Consider the following 18035-nt stretch of genomic DNA (forward strand, 5'->3'; position numbering starts at 1 on the left):
TGTGGGGAAAGGGCTGGAGTGAGCTGGGCTCCTCACCATGCTCCATGCTCAACCTCTCCACCACTAAACACACAAAGGGCATAGGGATCTACGGGAATAGCCCCATAGCATGGGATGCAGCCTGGGAGCAGGTTCCTTCCCCCACACTCTGTAGTCTCAACATGCCCCCAGGTGCTCCCTCTGCCCCCCCCCGGGGGTCACTTACCTGTTGGCTCCTGAGCAGCAGCAGCAGGAGGAGGCGGCAGGTGCTTGACCCGGTCCCGGCGCAGGTGTTGCTCCAGCAAGGCATGGAGGAGCCTCAGGAAGGTGGTTGTCTCCTGGACGCCTTGGGCCACGGGGTCCTGTGGGTGGGTGTGGGGGAGCAGCACCGAGCAGCAGTGCTCCCGCAGGAAGGCCAGCGTTGAGGGGAAGAGCTCCTCAGCCAGGCTACGGAGCATGGCCAGGCTCTCCTGGGTCAGGCTGTACATGCGGTACACAGGGGCCAGGCCCGAGGCCAGCAGTCCCCGCCACAGGCTGGCACCCCCGCAGTACAGCAGTGAGTAGTGGGTGCAGACGGAGGGGGGCACGTTGGAGGTGTTGGGCATTTCAAAGAGGAACTTGACATTCTCAGGGATCCGCAGCTTCTGCCCATTAGGCAGACTGAGGGAAGGTCTGGCACTGAACAGTGAGGAGATGGGCTCCAGCCACTCTGCACAGGCTGCCCCATCCAGCACCAGCCACTGCTGGGAGCTCCCCTCACCAGTCCTGCGTGCCAGGGCGGAGGTGGCCGCTCTCTGCAGGACCCGGGAGAGGACCCCATCCTGCCATATGCTGCCCTCCAGGCTCCCCACAAACTCAGCTACACTCAGGCAGTTGGGCCACAGGCAGACGGTGCTGGTTGGCTGGAAGAGGCTGCTGGGGCTGGCCTCAGCCATGTGGGCCCCTGGTGCAGCATCGCTGGCTGCCAGCCGGCTCAGTGCCTTGGCCAGGGTGCGCCACATGGTGGTCTTGCCGCCCCCCGCAGGCCCCAGCAGAAGGACACCTGGGGCTCCCCTCAGGGCCTGAAAGAGCTGACCAGCTATGTTCAGGAGCTCCTGCTGGGGCTGCAGCTTGTCCTCATGCAGCTGGGCCACCAAGGCACTCTGGAGGCGGTAGGGCACCCGTGACTCAAAAGCCTGCAAGGGGGCTCCCGGAAAGACCTCGCGCAGCAGGTCCCGTGTGTTCTGGAGTCGTGGGCACTCAGGGCCGCTGAGCAGCGAGGAGAGGCACAGTGCTTTGACCATGGCCGGCTGTTCCTCCAGGCCCTGGAAGAACACGGTCCTGCCTGAGGGCCGGGACTTGAGCACAAGGGAGTCCTGCCCGGCTGGAGGGCTGAACAGGATGCTGACCGCCACCCTGACCACCTCCCGGACGAGGCTGCAACGGCCCAGCTGTGGTTTCGGGTTCAGCTCCCCCTCCAGGCGCAGAAAGTGGTTCAGCTTCTCTGCGAGATGCGTAGCCTCCCGGAAGCCAGCGGCCAGCAGGGTGACCTCTGCTAGCTGGGTGAGGTCAGGGGGCAGCATGGCCAAGGGGCGCATGGCCAGGCACAGGGGCTCAGGGAGGCAGTCCAGGGTGATGATGCAGCCATAGGTCTCCCGCACCCGCAGCAGCCGCCCCCCAAAGAGGATGTTGCCCAGGACACGGGGCTGGTAGGGCTCGGCCTCATCGGTGCCCAGCTCCAGCACTGGGATGGCAGGCTGCAACTCACCCTCAGAGCTCCCAGAGCTATCGGAGCTCTGGCTGGAATGGGGGGAGCCACCCACGGACACCCCTGCAGTGGCTCCACGGCTCCCTTGCAAACTCAGGCACATCCGCTGCAGGTCAACCAAACGCTGGCTGAAGGCCGAGAGCACTGCTGCCTCCAACTGCTCAGCCGCCTCCAGCAGCAGCAGTGCTCCAGCATGGACCGCCCCGCAAAGGTAGCGTGAGAGGCAGCCCACAGACACCTGCAGGGTGCAGTGCAGGGTGACCAGCTGGCGACCTAGAGCCTCGGCCAGGCCCCGCACCGTGTGAGACTTGCCCACGTCTGGGTGGCCCAGTAGGCCTCCACAGCGGAAGTCATCCAGTGCCAAGAGCAGCCCCAGGAAGGTCTTGTCCAGCGAGGGGCTCCCCAGAAGGTGCTGGCAGGGCCCCAGGTACTCATAGTCATAGTGGAAGCGGCGGTCAAGGGCTTCTGCCCAGCAGCCAGGGGGGCTGCCCACCCAGGGGCTGCCAGGAGGGAGCCCCACTGCATGGGCACACTCGGGACTCAGGGCCACATGGTACTTGAGGAGCCGGGCCCACTCAAAGGCTTGTGGGGAGCTCACCCGGCACTTGAGCAGCTGGGCAAAGGTGTCGCGTTGCTGCACCGTCAGGGTGATCAGCACCTCCAGCAGCAGACCCAGCTGCTCACTGCCAGGCCTGCAGGAGCGCAGGTTGCGGAAGTTGCGGACGTAGTGGGCCAGGGCTTCCAGCTTCAGGTTTAGCTTGAGCTCCAGCTCTGGCTGGCAGCATTGATTTGAGAGGGCCTCCTCCACGGTGGCGCGCCACAGGGCCTCCTCAGCTAGCACCACACATTGGTTGGGGAAGGTGCGACCCAGCGTGGCCCAGCCCTCCACTACCATGTGGAGGGGCAGCTCGGTGGGGCCAGGGCGATGCTTGAAGGCCACATCCAGCTGTGGCCGCAGTGCCAGGCGCTGGGCCACACACTGCTGCATCTGCTGAAAGACGGACTCTTTCATGCGCTGCTCAAGGGCGCAGAGCCACTGGGTGGCCTTCCGGCTGAGGCAAACTATGCTGCACAGCTCCAGCTGCTCCCCCTGGTCCCCAACCAGGCCCGTCACCTGCACCACTGGCAGCTCGGCTGACAAGGCACCACGGTTGTGGGTAGCGGAGGGCACGAGGAGCGCCAGCTGGCGCACTCCAGGGAAACAGCGCTGGGCCCAGGCTGAGGCCTCTGCTGGCTCAGAGGCTGTGGCCAGCAGGCTGATCAGCTCCTCGTTGCTGAGGAAGAAGAGGCGGGGAAAGCCCATGCGCGTGCCCTCCAGCACGTAGTCCAAGGCCCGGATGATGACCTGCAGGTCTCTGGAGCCGTCCAGGAAGGCTTCTTGCAAGGCACCCCCGACAAAGCGGCTCTCACGGCAGGAGCCACAGGGTGGCCTCACACTGGACAGCACCAGCGGGTCATTGCAGGTCACCTGTATGAACTCTCGGAAGTAGCTGTCCACCCGCTGGAACCGCAACTCCTGCATGGAAGGAGAAGGGGGAAAGACTGGGCTGCAGCAAGGGGCTTCAGGCAGGGCGCCAGTGCAAGGGCGCCCAAAGGGAAGAAGGCAACCAAGAGGTTCGTGGGCTAAAAGAGGACTGTCTGCAACTCACCAGCTCAGAGCTGGGGAGACTGATGTCCATCTCGTAGAAAACAATGTTCAAGAAGACCCATTTCTGCTGGAAAATGACCCAGGCCTCGAGGAGGGATTCTGAGGTGCAAAGTGGAGATGAGGAAAGGAAAGTCTCTCTCTTTGGTGCAAACCACCTCCACCCTCATAGCCAAGCTGGCCCAGAGCTATGGCTGTCCCCCCAGCCCAAAAAAGAGGGCTGCAGCAGAACTGCCCTTCCCCCTGCTCCAGCTCCTCACCAAAGGAACGCAGGATGGATGCCCAGCTTTCAGCCTCAAGCAGGATGTCAGAGGAGAACGGGGAGAGGATGATGTTCTGGAGAGTCAAGAGGCTGTGCTCCACCATTGCCTTCAGCTCTGCAGTATCTGGGGCCAAGACCAGAGGATGAGGGATGGGCAGGGAGAGGAGGCAGAGCCCACCTTTGCCCATGCCACACAGGCGTGAGGGCTCCTGCAGCAGGAGCCACCTTCAGAGGACACTCTCTGCTTGGGTCACAGCTCAGTCCCACCTCTTCAAATGAGGAGCCCTTGCCATTGCAGCTGAGGCTGGCACTCTGGTGCTTTACCTGACAAAATGTAAGTGCCACTGTCCTTAGAGATGTATTCCAGCTTGGGTTGGCGGTGCCGTGCAGCAGCCGGCCGGCGAAAGCGCTCAGGCTGCGGCTCCTTGTCGGGAACGTTGAGGATGAAATTGACGAGGCGGAACTGCTTCTCGGCCCAGGACCTCTCCAGGCGGAAAAGGGTGTCCCTGGCGTAATGGCGGCTCTTCTCCAAAGCATAGACCTGGGGATCAAGGAAAGTCACAGTCCCCCAGGAGAAAGTGGTGGGGTTGTGCCAGGCTGGGCCCTGGCCTTCTCCTGCTCTTCCTGCCCTCCACACGGGCACAAGGAGCCTCCTTTTCTCCAGGGGCCCAGCTTCTGCTAACCTGCCATGCCAAGCTACTCACCCTGAAGATGGAGTCACTGTGCTCCAGGAGTGGGTAGGAAAGGAGCTGCCCCAATGTGAACTGCATGTTGAGGGGGCACTTGACGCCCATCACTGAGAGAGAGAGAGTGGGCAGCTGAGGAGATGGGCTCTGTCCGAGTCCTCAGAGGAGGCTTCTTCCCCCACCTCCCCGCCTGCTCGCTTCTTGACCCCCACTGCTCCCACCATGGAAAGAGAGGAGGAAGCACTTTGACCTCCAGGGCAGGGTCCAGCAGGGTCCAAGGTGCTTCCTGCCTCATGTCTAGCACCAGGGTCTCACCAGCAAATATCTCCTTCCAGCAGCTGAGCTTGAGAAAGTGGCTGCCCAGCTTCAGGAGGATAGGGAGGTACTTCTGCAAGTTGGCAATGGCACGCAGGCAGGCTTGCAGCACCTGGTTTGGGCTGGGCAGGCTGTGCTCCAGGCTGATCACCTCCTTTTGCCACTCTTCGGTCTTCTCCATGGCCAAAACGGTGTTGAACTGAGGGGTGGGGAAGAGGAGAGGAGAGGAGGTATGCTTGGGCAGCCTCACATAGGTTGCATGCTGGGGAAGAGGGAGGGACTGAGGTTTGGGACCCCAAAAGTGGTTCTCCTTGGGCAGGGAGAGGCCAACCCTGCCCCCCCTCCATCTGTTTACCTTGACAAATGCCAGACACTTCCACTCAGTGATCTGCTCAGTGATGATGCGGAAAAGCTGCCAGATGCGAGTGTGGATCTCAATGACCCCCTGCTTCCCAGTGATGAATGTGACATCCATGCAATCCCCTGAGGAGGCAGCAAAAGACCACAGCAGGGTTCACACTCAGCCCAGAAGATGAGAGCTCCCTCCTTGCAAGGAAAGGACACCCTGCAGCTCACCCGTCAGGATCCGCTGGGATTGGCAGAGATCAGTGATGCGCACCACTGTGGCCTGGAAGGACTGGTAGAGAGTGCGCAGCTCCTCTTCCATGGCCCGGGGGTTCTGGGAGGGGTCCTGGAAATGCCCCAATGTCACGACAGTCAGCAGCTCCTGCAGCTCCAGGGTCGCTTTCCGGAGGGAGCTACTGAGCTCAGCGATGATGCTGAGGCGCCGTGAGACAATGAAGTCTGAGACCTCCCGCTGCTGGTACGCAAAGGCATCCCAGGTGTCCAGGAGCTGCAAGAGCCAAGGTTGGGGGTCAGGCTCATGCCAGGCTCTCCGGGCACCTCACCTGAGAGGAGCCTGCAAAGCCAAAAGGGCTGCTCCACATCCCGAGCACATACCAAGTCTGCCCCATGCTTATCTCTGGACACAAACGCTATAGGAAGGAAAAGGTGTGCTGGAGGTGGCCTGCTCAACATCAAACAAGTGCAACATGCCAGAAATTACCAGAGGGACCCACTTTTCCACAGAGTCATTGTGGGTGGGGATACTGGGTGCCCATAGTTATTTAGTGCTGGGGGCATGCTATCATCCTCCCGACCCAAATATGCCAAGTGGTCTTGAGATGGATACTTAAATCAGTTGTTGTAGTGATATCAAATTCAAGATATATATCAAATTCAAGATATATTTAAATGGCCAGTCACAAAGGCAATCCAACATGGTCACTTTTGACTTCAAATGAGAAAACTGACCAAGAATGAGGGCACTGGTAAAAGGTAAGTTGAAAAGCAAAACCAAGTGAGTGAAAACTCTTCAAAATACTTGGGGGTTGTTGGAAAACCACAATACTAGAAGCTCAATTGGAACATAAACATGTCATAGCAACACAGCTACACCTCCATTCAATGCATGAAAACAAAAACAAATGAATCAGGCTAAGAGAATGCTGAGGGGGAAAAACAGAGGTGGCTGAATATCCTGCAGTCCACTCTTCAAACAGAAATTCACAGTTAGGTACCAATTTCCATTTTGGGCCAGAATGGACTGGACGACATTCAGGGAACAGGATGTAGCAGAGTAGGATCCCGAAGGATGGGCTGGGATTCCTCTGCATCAAAACCAAATATGAACAACCCTCTGAGCACCATTCCTCAGTGTCAGCTGGGGGAAAACCATCTACTTTATAGGGCTTCACCAAAGTATGTGAGGTCCAAGGGGATGCCCTGCAGATGTCAACAACCAGGAAATTGTCCTTTAAAATGAGCCATGGTGCCATCCATTTCCTTAAAGAATAAGTGGCAAGTTCCCTAGGACTTCCCCATATGCCTGGGTAATACACAAATTAAGACATTTAGAAAATAAAGGATGAGGACACCTTCATCTCCTTAGATGGACCTGAGAAAGAAGAGCTAAACAGGGAAAGCTAGCATTCTGTCTGAGAGAAAAATGTCGGACACACCGGACATCTGGGGATGGCCATCTAGGGCAGAAAGAGGGAAGGCCCCCCCCCCGGTCTTGGGCTCTATGGAAAACGGAATGGAAAGTGGGATAAAAGCACATCAGGATCCCCCTGGAAAGCGCTGAGTTGAGCATCAGAGAACGAAGCCCCCAACTCTGAAGAAGGCCTACAAGGTAAAGTATTGGCTATGAGGAAAAGAGTTTTCTTTTCTTTTTATGTACATTAGTTTTCTATAACTGCGTTGTGAAACAAAATAAAAAGATTCCTTCCAGTAGCACCTTAGAGACCAACTAAGTTTGTTCTTGGTATGAGCTTTCGTGTGCATGCACTAAAGCTCACACCAATAACAAACTTACCGGTAGTTGGTCTCAAGGTGCTACTTGAAGGAATCTTTTCATTTTGTTTCGACTACAGGAAACCAACACGGCTATCTACCTGTAACTAGATGTATTGTGGAGGTTTTTCAAAGTACAGTAAGATATAGAAAATGAATGTACATAAAAAGTAGATGAAAACAGTTACAAAAGGAAAAAGGAAAGAAAAAGAAGCAGGCGGAAGATAGGGAAGGAAGAGAAAGAAGAAAAGAGGAAAAGCAGCAATATAGAAAGAGAAAAAGAACTTCCAATTTTCCATCTGCAGGTTACATTCAAAAGGTATAAAAGATGTTCAGTCCCTGATAACATCCGCCTTCTTTTAAGAAAGGGAAATCTACCTTTTCAACAGCTAAAGGAGAAGCTTTGAGAAACTAGGAAAACACACTCCTGGAGTTTCCTGCTGTTATGTATTGAAGTTCTCACCCTAGGCCACTAGGGGTGTTGTGTATATAGTTTCACTCTGCCCACCGTGACTGCAATTCTCACTCAGGTCCACATGCAAATGAAGGATTGAGAGTGCCGTTCACGGATTGGGCAGCTAGAGAGAGTTGTTACTGTTTCATGTTACTGAGTACTATATAAGCAGGCTGGCTCAGCCCTTCAGCTCAGTTCTGTTCCAGCCTGAGAATAAAGAGAGCTGCTTGGAGAATCACTGTGTCGTCTGCTATGTCCACCAACTACTTAATACTGGCGACGAGGATGGGATTTGATGGATATCAGAGCACAGCCAGACTCGGGCACTCACTGAGCGGAATCACTGAGCTGAAACACCACTGAGTGCAATCACCAAACAGAACCAATTCAAAGCTGACCGTTCTGGCTAGAGCACTGTGTTCTATCCATCGCCCACCACATTGGCATCGGAACCATGGCTTCATTCGTGTCTCTACCACTGTTTGCCCCAGCCTCTGAATCATGGGACTCCTACCTCGCTCGGTTCACCTGCTACCTACAAGCAAATGAGCTGACAGGAGGGTCAGAGGAGCGAAAGCGAGGTCTCTTCCTCAGCCTCTGCGGGCCTGAGGGGTTTGAGATGGCCCGAGTTTTGGTCGCACCACTAGCAGTCCAAGCAGCGCTGTGGGACGTGCTACAAGAGAAGCTACGCCGCCACTACGCTCCAAAGCCATCCAAAATTGCTGCCTACCATGCATTTTACCACCGGAACCAGGCAGAGGGGGAGTCGATCTACAGCTACATTGCCACCCTCCGAAAGGCTGCACTGCACAGCGAGTTCCGAGACTTAGACAACGCTCTGATGGATCAGATCGTCTGCGGAGTCTGGGACAACCATCTGCAACGGTGTCTCCTCGCCAAGTCAGACCTCACGCTGCAGAAGGCCGTTGAGGAGGCCGTGGCCTCAGAAGCAGCTGAACTCTCTGCCCAGGAGATCCGCAAGGCCAGCAGCCCGCATCCTACTAAGAAACCAATTGCAGTACACCACGAGGAGGCTAGCAGTGATGAGGCATCCTCCAGCGAAGATGATGGCGTGCACCAGATGAAGCGGGAGCGTGGAAAGTTCAAACACAGGTCCAAGGACAAATCAGAATGTGCTGGCTGTGGAGGCAACCACCCTCGTGTCAAGTGTTGATTCAGAGACATCATCTGCCAGCGATGCTCCAGAAAGGGCCACATCTCTAAGGTCTGCTGATCAGCTGTCAGACACGGCCTCTTCACCATCTCACAAGTCCAAGTCGTCACCCCAGTCCGCAAACAGTAGCTGTTTCGCTCTCACCAACCGTTGCTGCTCATCCAGAACCACGATTGGACAAACCGACTCGCCTACGCGACGCAAGCTACTTGTCACAGTGCTCATCGAAGGACCTCCGTGTGACATGGAGATTGACACCGGGTCTGCCCTGTCCGTTGTGTCCTGGAGCACCATCAAAAGACTCGTGCCCAAGCTATCTAAGAGGCAACTCAAGCCACACCGTATACACCTGAGAGACTACCAGGGAAACGACATTCCCGTGGTAGGCATCTGCCAGTTCCGGGTCGTGTTCAAGAATTTTTCGGGAGAATCACTGTGTCATCTGCTATGTTCACCCACTATGTTCACCCACTACTTAATACCTGCAGGAGGGCAATTCCAATCCATCTTCTAGGGGAGTTCCTAAAACTCCTCAGGGACTGAGGTAAAAATTGATTATTTCAAGCTGAAGCTATTTAGACCTGACCTTGCAAACACCTCCACACAGAAGGGCCAATTGTTCTTTAAGTAAGCAGCTTGGAGGTATTTTATTAAGATCAAGTGGAGAGGGAGAAACCCTTTCTAATCCTCCTGCAAAACCTCCTGAGGGCAACCTGCCTCACAGGGAAATGGGGAGAACCATGTCCTTGGAAGGGAAAGATGGGATGTAATTGTAATGAAGGAATAAAGAAAGCCAGACATTTCTTAGGCCGAGGCCCTTGAGAGGTTGCCTGCTGTGTTGGAAAGGCCTTGGGGAGAGAGACCAGGAGGCAGCGCTCTGAGGAGAGCCATTTTGAGCCGGGGAGGGAAAGGGCAGGAAGAGGCCTCAGCCGAAGGACGGCTGCCATGTCTGGGCTTGGCTGGCTCCATCCCAGTCTGTTCTGAGGAGAAAAATGTCTCCGCTCCTCACAGAAGCCGTCCAAGGCAGGCAGGAAGGAAAACCAGGCCCTGCAGCCGGGGACTCGGGTGAGGGAAACTTCCAGAGGAGAAGCCAGGGCCAGGGAAGGGCAATCTGGGGTCTCTTCTGCAAAGGCCCTGGAGGCCCAAGCGGAGCCTCACCTGCTGCATCTCTCCTGGCCCTGTCAGAGCAGGGGGGGGGAGAGAGAGAGAGACCCCTCAATGCCCGCCTGCAGGGGGGAGCCAGGGCTTTCTTCCTAGGAGAAAGGGGTGCTGGGACCCCCCTTGAAAGAGGGGGAGGAGGGGGCCTGAGGCCAAGGCTGCTGGGGGCCCAGAGGAAGAGGGGCCCCCAGGGCCAGATGGAGGTTGGATGCGGCCCTCAGCTCCTGAAGGGAATGTGCCCTTCTATGTCCAGCTCTCCTTTGCCAACAACCAATTGTCACTGTTTTTTGTGTTGAATATATGCTAGATGGCCATTTATGGACCTCATAGGTATCTCAAGCCATTTGCACATCACAAAAGATGTATTTCATCAAAGTAATTGTTGATATGGAGGTCTCGTACACCCTAGGTAGTGTGGTTGCTGACCTTGACATCCTGGAGAGTGAAGTCAAATGGGCCTTAGAAAGCACTGCTTATAACAAGGCCAGTAAAAGTGATGTTATTCCAGCTGAATTATTTAAAATATTAAAGGATGCTGCTGCTGCTAAGGTGCTACACAAAATATGCCAGCAAGTTTGGAAAACTCAGCAGTGCCCAGAGGACTGGAGAAGATCAGTCTACAGGTGAAACTCGAAAAATTAGAATATCGTGGAGAGATTCATTTCTTTCAGGAATTCAACTTAAAAGGTGAAACTAATATATGAGATAGACTCATGACATGCAAAGTGAGATGTGTCAAGCCTTTATTTGTTATAATTGTGATGATTATGGCGTACAGCTGATGAGAACCCCAAATTAACAATTTCAACTTCGGGGTTTTCACCAGCTGTACGCCATAATCATCACAATTATAACAATTAAGGCTTGACATATCTTGCTTTGCATGTCATGAGTCTATCTCATATATTAAACTCCAGTAGCTAATGAAAACAATTGCTTACCTAAATGGACTTTTCCACGATATTCTAATTTTTCAAGTTTCACCTGTACATCCCAATCCCAAAGAAGGGCAGTGCCAAAGAATGCTCCAACTACCGCACAGTTGCACTCATTTCACATGCTAGCAAGGTTATGCTTAAAATTCTATAAGGCAGGCTTAAGCAATATGTGGACCGAGAACTCCCAGAAGTGCAAGCTGGATTTTGAAGGGACAGAGGAACCAGAGACCAAATTGCAAACATGCGCTGCATTATGGAGAAAGCTAGAGAGTTCCAGAAAAATATCTACTTCTGCTTCATTGACTATACAAAAGCATTTGACTTTGTCAACCACAGCAAACAATGGCAAGTTCTTAAAGAAATGGGAGTGCCTGATCACCTCATTTGTCTCCTGAGAAATCTCTATGTGGGACAAGAAGCTATGTGGGACAAGAACTGGATATGGAGTAACTGATTGGTTCAAAATTGGGAAACGAGTACGACAAGGCTGTATATTGTCTCCCATATTTAACTTATATGCAGAATTCATCATGCGAAAGGCTGGACTGGATGAATTACAAACTGGAATTAAGATTGCCGGGAGAAATATCAACAACAGAGGGCCATCCAAGCTTTGCTTAAAAACCTACAAGGAGTCTTTTTCCTGAGGGAGTCCATTCCACTGTCAAACAACTCTTACTGTCACAAAGTTCTTCCTGGTGTTTACTTGGAATCTCCTTTCTTGTAACTTGAATCCGTTAGTTCAGGTCCTACCATCCAGAGCAGGAGAAAACAAACTTGCTCCACCTTCCATGTGACAGTCCTTGAGATATCTGAATATGACAATCATAACTCCTCTCAGTCACCTCTTTTCCAGGTTAAATATAGCCAGTTCCCGTATGGGATGCCAGTAAGGCCGTTATGAGGGTTTTTTTCCTGCAACAAAATTGTATACTTAAAAGAAAGAGAGAAAAGAACAAAGAGGATATTTTGGATAAAATAAAGGAAGTTGAAAAACAAATGACACGTAAACCGGAAGATGTAAAACTGAAACAAGCATATAAATTGTTACAAACACAGATTACAGCTTTGATAAATCAAGAAGTGGAATGGAGAATTAATCTATTAAAACAAAAAAACTTTGAATCCGCAAATAAAACAGGCAAATGGCTATCATGGCAATTAAAGAAAAGGCAGGTGCAAAGTATTGTAAATAAACTAATTGAAAATAATACTATAATAGACAAACCAAAAGAGATAAAGAATACTTTCCTTAAATATTACAGAGAGTTATATAAGGCATCAAAAGAAAATAAAGATAAGGAAATATTTGCAACAATACAAATTAAAAGTTTTGAAACAGGAAGAAATAGCCTTACTTGAAAACTTGATTACAGAAGAAGAAATTTTAGAGGCAATAAAACAGGGGGGAAATGAAAAAGCTCCGGGACCGGATGGCATCCCAGTAAAGTACTATAAGAAATTAAGCCAACAGTTGGTCTCCCCACTGAAAGAGGTAATGAACAGGGTTGCCCTCTGTCACCCCTATTGTTCATTGCGACATTGGAAGTTTTATTGCAAGTGATAAGAAGAACAGTTAATGTGGCAGGGATAAAACAGGGGTCCAGAGAACATAAAGTCAAGGCCTTCGCGGATGATGTGGTATTGACTCTGCAAGACCCGCAGACATCAACAATAGAAGCCTTAAAGATTATTGAGCAATTTGGAGAACTGGCAGGCCTGAAAATAAACAGGAAGAAGACTAAAATGCTGGTAAAAAATTTAAGTATGGAGCAAAAGATTAAGCTGGAGCAGGACACAGGGATAGGAATATCAAATCGAGTTAAATACTTGGGTATTTGGCTTACGTCAAAAAATTCTGATCTGTACAAAAATAATTATACAACAACATGGAAAGCGATTAAACAGAGCCTGGAAGATTGGGATAAACTACAGTTGTCATGGTGGGGGAGAATGGCCACAATAAAAATGATGGTGTTGCCCAAGATGCTCTTCCTCTTCCAGACCATTCCAATTGTGATGGGACAAAGCCAATTTAAAGAATGGCAGAGGGCAATATCCAGATTTATTTGGCAAAAAAAGAAGCCTAGAATTAAATTTAAGATCCTAACGGATAAAAAAGAAAGAGGAGGCTTTAGTGTACCGGACCTCAAGATATACTATGAGTCGGCCTGTCTGGTATGGCTAAGAGAGTGGTTTAAAATTGACAATCCAGAATTGTTGGATCTTGAGGGTTATATGAACAGATATGGCTGGCACGCATACTTATGGTATGGAAAGGTCAAGGTGCACAGAGCCTTCCTAGATCATGTAATAAGGAAACCACTTTATCTGGTTTGGACTAAATATAAAGATTGGCTTGAAAAAAGAACACCAGGATGGTTATCCCCACAAGAAGCGCTCTCTGTCAAAAAATCAAACTCAGCAGAACGATGGCTTTCCTATAGAGACATTCTAGTGGAAAAAAATAACGAATTGGTCATGAAATCCTATGAAGAGATTAGAGAGAGAACGCAAGGATGGCTGGAGTATCGCCAAATCCATAGTTTATATACAAAGGATAAAAAAGAGAAAGGGTTTGAACAAACTAAATCAATATTAGAGAAAACAGTCATAAGTAACAACACTAAAAACTTATCAAAAATTTATGATTTTCTACTAGAATGGACAACCAAGGACGAGGAAATTAAGAGCTCGATGATTAAGTGGGCCATGGACTTCGGGTACAACATTGATTATATTAAATGGCATAAACTGTGGAATGTGACAATAAAATTTACAGCATGTGTCCAATTAAAGGAAAATATATATAAAATGATCTACAGGTGGTACCTCACACCAATGAAACTGTTCAAAATGTATAAATCAGGCGACAAAAAGTGCTGGAAATGTGGAGTTAAAGAAGGAAGCTTTATACACATGTGGTGGCACTGTGAGAAAGTTAAAAAATATTGGGACCAAGTCTACAATGAATTAAAAAAAATCTTCAAATATAATTTCAAAAAGGTACCTGAAGCCTTTCTACTAGGAATGGTTGGGGAAGATATTGAAAGAAACGATGTAAGGTTATTCCTTTATGCGACGACAGGAGCTAGGATCCTGCTGGCCCAATTCTGGAGACAGCAAAGGATCCCTACTTTAGAAGAGTGGTGTCAAAAGATGGTTGAATATATGGGGATAGCAAATCTAACATCCAAAATTCGGCAACAAGGAGGTGAGAACTTTGGAAAAGAATGGGACAAATTTAGGAAATACTTAAATAAGTTGTATACAATATAAAAAAAAATGTAACAGTCATAGTTCAGAAAATAATTCTTTATTGGAATTTGAAGTAGATTATATAATATCATCAAAGTATAAAAAGTACAAACAGTATGAGATAATAATCTGTAAGTTGGGCATGCATGGATAAGAATTGTTTATACTTACAGAATGTATTTTAAGTTATTAGAGTGTAAATAGATGACAGTAGACATACACAATAAAGAAGGGTAAACCGCGGAAATACCTGACAAAATAAAACAGCGGAAGTTTGGGGGGAAGCAGAAGGGGGGGTAATATGGGTTTGATCTCTGTTTATTTTTTTTTAGTTTTTATTTTTTATTTTTTTATTTTTTTTGTTCTTCTTTTGCTCCAGTAACAAACAACGAGCATAAAATATATTTGAGATATTTTAATTGAACAGAATACATCTTAACAGCTATGTGACAAACCATAGAATCGGTATAAGGGAGAAGCTTAAGAATAATCTTTTCTTCTTTTCATTTACCTGGAGATACTGGTATAGATCTATGTGAGATATAGATATTATACGGTGCTGTATTACTATTTCTGTTATTTTTTCTTTCCTGTTTGCTGAAAATTCAATAAAAAATTTAAAAAAAAAAAAAAAAAGAAAGAGGTAATGAACAATATAATGGAAAAAGGACAAATACCCCAGACATGGGAAGAGGCATACATTACGTTGATCCCAAAGCAAGGCTCGGACCTTACAAATGTCAAAAATTACAGGCCAATATCATTGTTGAACAATGATTATAAGTTATTTACAACCATTCTGGCTCAAAGATTAAAAAAAGATTATGGCTCAGTATATACATTCAGATCAAGCAGGTTTTTTGTCAGGGCAACAAATTAAAAATAATATGCGAATTATGTTGAACATTATCAATTATTTGGACTTAAGGATAAACAAGCAAGCTGCGTTAATCTTTTTGGATGCGGAAAAAGCATTTGATAACCTGTCTTGGGCTTCATGAAAATAAATTTGGAATTAATGGGATATAGTACAAAGTTTAGGAGGGGGTATAGAAGCAGTGAAGGATAGGCGTGCCTGGCGTGCTCTGGTCCATGGGGTCACGAAGAGTCGGACACGACTGAACGACTGAACAACAACAAAATAGAAGCAGTATATAAAGAACAAAAAGCAAGACTAATCGTAAATAATGATTTAACAGAAAATTTCAATATTACCAAAGGCACAAGACAGGGATGTCCCCTATCCCCTCTCTTGTTTATAATAACGGTAGATGTATTATTACAAAGAATTAGAACATCGGATAAAATTAAAGGTATAAAATATGGAACTAAAGAGTTTAAAGTAAAGGCTTTCGCTGATGATATTGTTATAACAATTGAGGATCCGCATTTAATAATTGGAGAGACATTCAAAGTTATTGAAGAATTCGGCACATTGGCAGGTTTGAAGATAAATAAGAGTAAGACTAAAATGATGGTTAAAAACTTAAATGAACAACAATTAGAACAAGTCCAAAAAGAAACAGAGATCTCTATAGTTAAAAAGATAAAATATCTTGGCATTTGGCAGAAAGTGAGGAGGAATTAAAGAACCTTTTAATGAGGGTGAAAGAAGAGAGCGCAAAATATGGTCTGAAGCTCAACATCAAAAAAACTAAGGTCATGGCCACTGGTCCCTTCACCTCCTGGCAAATAGAAGGGGAAGAAATGGAGGCAGTGAGAGATTTTACTTTCTTGGGCTCCATGATCACTGCAGATGGTGACAGCAGTCACGAAATTAAAAGGCGCCTGCTTCTTGGGAGGAAAGCAATGACAAACCTAGACGGCATCTTAAAAAGCAGAGACATCTCCTTGCCGACAAAGGTCCGTATAGTTAAAGCTATGGGTTTCCCAGTAGTAATGTATGGAAGTGGGAGCTGGACCATAAAGAAGACTGACCGCCGAAGAATTGATGCTTTTGAATTATGGTGCTGGAGGAGACTCTTGAGAGTCCCATGGACCTCAAAAAGATCATAGAATCCTAGAGTTGGAAGAGACCACAAGGGCCATCCAGTCCAACCCCCTGCCAAGCAGAAAACACCATCAAAGCATTCCTGACAGATGGCTGTCAAGCCTCTGTTTAAAGACCTCCAAAGAAGGAGACTCCACCACACTCCTTGGTAGCAAATTCCACTGCCGAACAGCTCTCACTGTCAGGAAGTTCTTCCTAATGTTTAGGTGGAATCTTCTTTCTTGTAGTTTGAATCCATTGCTCCGTGTCCGCTTCTCTGGAGCAGCAGAAAACAACCTTTCACCCTCCTCTATATGACATACTTTTATGTATTTGAACATGGCTATCATATCACCCCTTAACCTTCTCTTCTCCAGGCTAAACATACCCAGCTCCCTATGCTGTTCCTCATAAGGCATTGTTTCCAGGCCTTTGACCATTTTGGTTGCCCTCTTCTGGACACGTTCCAGCATGTCAGTTTCCTTCTTATCCATCCTTAAAGAAATCAGCCCTGAGTGCTCACTGGAAGGGCAGATCCTGAAGTTGAGGCTCCAGTACTTTGGCCACCTCATGAGAAGAGAAGACTCCCTGGAAAAGACCCTGATGTTGGGAAAGATCAGGGCACAAGGAGAAGGGGACGACAGAGGATGAGATGGTTGGACAGTGTTCTCGAAGCGACTGGCATGAGTTTGGGCAAACTGCAGGAGGCAGTGGAGGATAGGGGTGCCTGGCGTGCTCTGGTCCATGGGGTCACGAAGAGTCGGACACGACTGAACGACTGAACAACAACATTACTTCCCTTGTTCTGGACACTACACTTCTGTTGATGCAGCCTAGAATAGCATCAACTTTTTTTTGCTGCTGAATCACACTGTTGACTCTTGTTAAGCTTGTGGTCCATCAAGACCCCTAGATACTTTTCACATATACTGCTAATAAGTCAGGTGTTCCCCATCTTATGTTGGTACATCTGGTTCTTCCTGCTTAAATGGTGAACCTTACATTTGTCCCTATTGAAATTCATTTTGTTAGTTGGGGCCCAGTTCTTCAATCAGTTAAGGTTGTCTTGAATCCCGATTCCTGTCTTCTGCAGCATTCGAGTTTGGTGTCATCTGCAGATTTGATGAGCATCCCCTCAATTCCTTCATCCAAGTCATTTATAAAGACATTGAGCAACAATGGGCCCAGGACAGAACCCTGCAGCCCCCCACTGGTCACTTTTTTCCAGGATGACAAGGCACCATTAAGGAGTATTCTTTGGGTTTGGTCAGTCAATCAGCTGCAAATCCCCCTAACAGTTACCTCATTCAACCCACATTTTACCAGGTTCCTTGCAAGAATATCATTGAAACATGAAGGATGCCCACTATCAGGTGATGCTACTCCTGAAGCAGTGTCAGCCTCCAGCTTGGCACATCATTTTGCCCCACCAATGTTTCCTTTCCACTCACCACCAAAATCCTTCCCTGTCCACCCTGTAACTGGGTCTCTCACCAAGTTTTCCAGGCTCTCTTCGCTGGGCGTAAGAGGGCGGAAGCATTGCTGGATAACCTCATTGAGGGCTCGTACGTAGTCAACATATCCCTGCAGCTCTGCCATCTGCCCCTGGTACTGCTCCAGCTGCACAGGAAGAAGCAAAAGTCAAGCAGGGTTGTTGCTGCTGCTGCTGCCCCAGAGAGCCCCAGATGGGCATCACCAGCCCTCAAGCCCTGGCTGTACCACGCAGCACCTGGGGTCTGCCCCAGGTTGGGAATCCATCCCAACCCTCAGCCCTGTCCTCTGCAAATGTGATTAGGATGCCCAGGCTCCTTACACAACATTGGTTTTCCAGGCAGGAGCACGCAGAACCTGGAATCCACAGCTGGCAGCAGAAAAATGGGAGGGTGGAAACAGAGAAGTGGAAACAAGATGCAAAACTCTGCTTCCTGGCCATCACCCCAGGATCCCTCCTCATATATTGGACAGGGCTCCCTGGCAACTCAGACTACTAAGGGGGGCCCAACCTTGAAGCCACCCATGGAAGAAAGTGTGACAGGTGAGGGGTCTGAATCCCCTCCTTTCTCCAGCCAGACCC

General features: G+C 49.1%; 1 protein-coding gene across 1 annotated transcript in view; it reads right to left on the minus strand.

Moving 5' to 3' along the window:
• DNHD1 (dynein heavy chain domain 1) overlaps window positions 1-18035 on the minus strand; it is a 55593-nt gene that overhangs the window by 23031 nt on the left and 14527 nt on the right. The window contains exons 14-22 of the mRNA XM_033145803.1: window positions 17456-17581; window positions 5211-5487; window positions 4990-5117; window positions 4635-4833; window positions 4338-4429; window positions 3958-4174; window positions 3632-3757; window positions 3376-3473; window positions 202-3242 (exon numbers count right to left, since the gene is read on the minus strand). Of these exons, the coding sequence (XP_033001694.1) occupies window positions 202-3242; window positions 3376-3473; window positions 3632-3757; window positions 3958-4174; window positions 4338-4429; window positions 4635-4833; window positions 4990-5117; window positions 5211-5487; window positions 17456-17581 (4304 nt within the window). The remainder of the gene's footprint in view (window positions 1-201; window positions 3243-3375; window positions 3474-3631; window positions 3758-3957; window positions 4175-4337; window positions 4430-4634; window positions 4834-4989; window positions 5118-5210; window positions 5488-17455; window positions 17582-18035) is intronic.

The sequence above is a fragment of the Lacerta agilis genome, chromosome 4 (assembly GCF_009819535.1).
Source record: "Lacerta agilis isolate rLacAgi1 chromosome 4, rLacAgi1.pri, whole genome shotgun sequence".
Lineage (NCBI taxonomy): Eukaryota > Metazoa > Chordata > Lepidosauria > Squamata > Lacertidae > Lacerta > Lacerta agilis.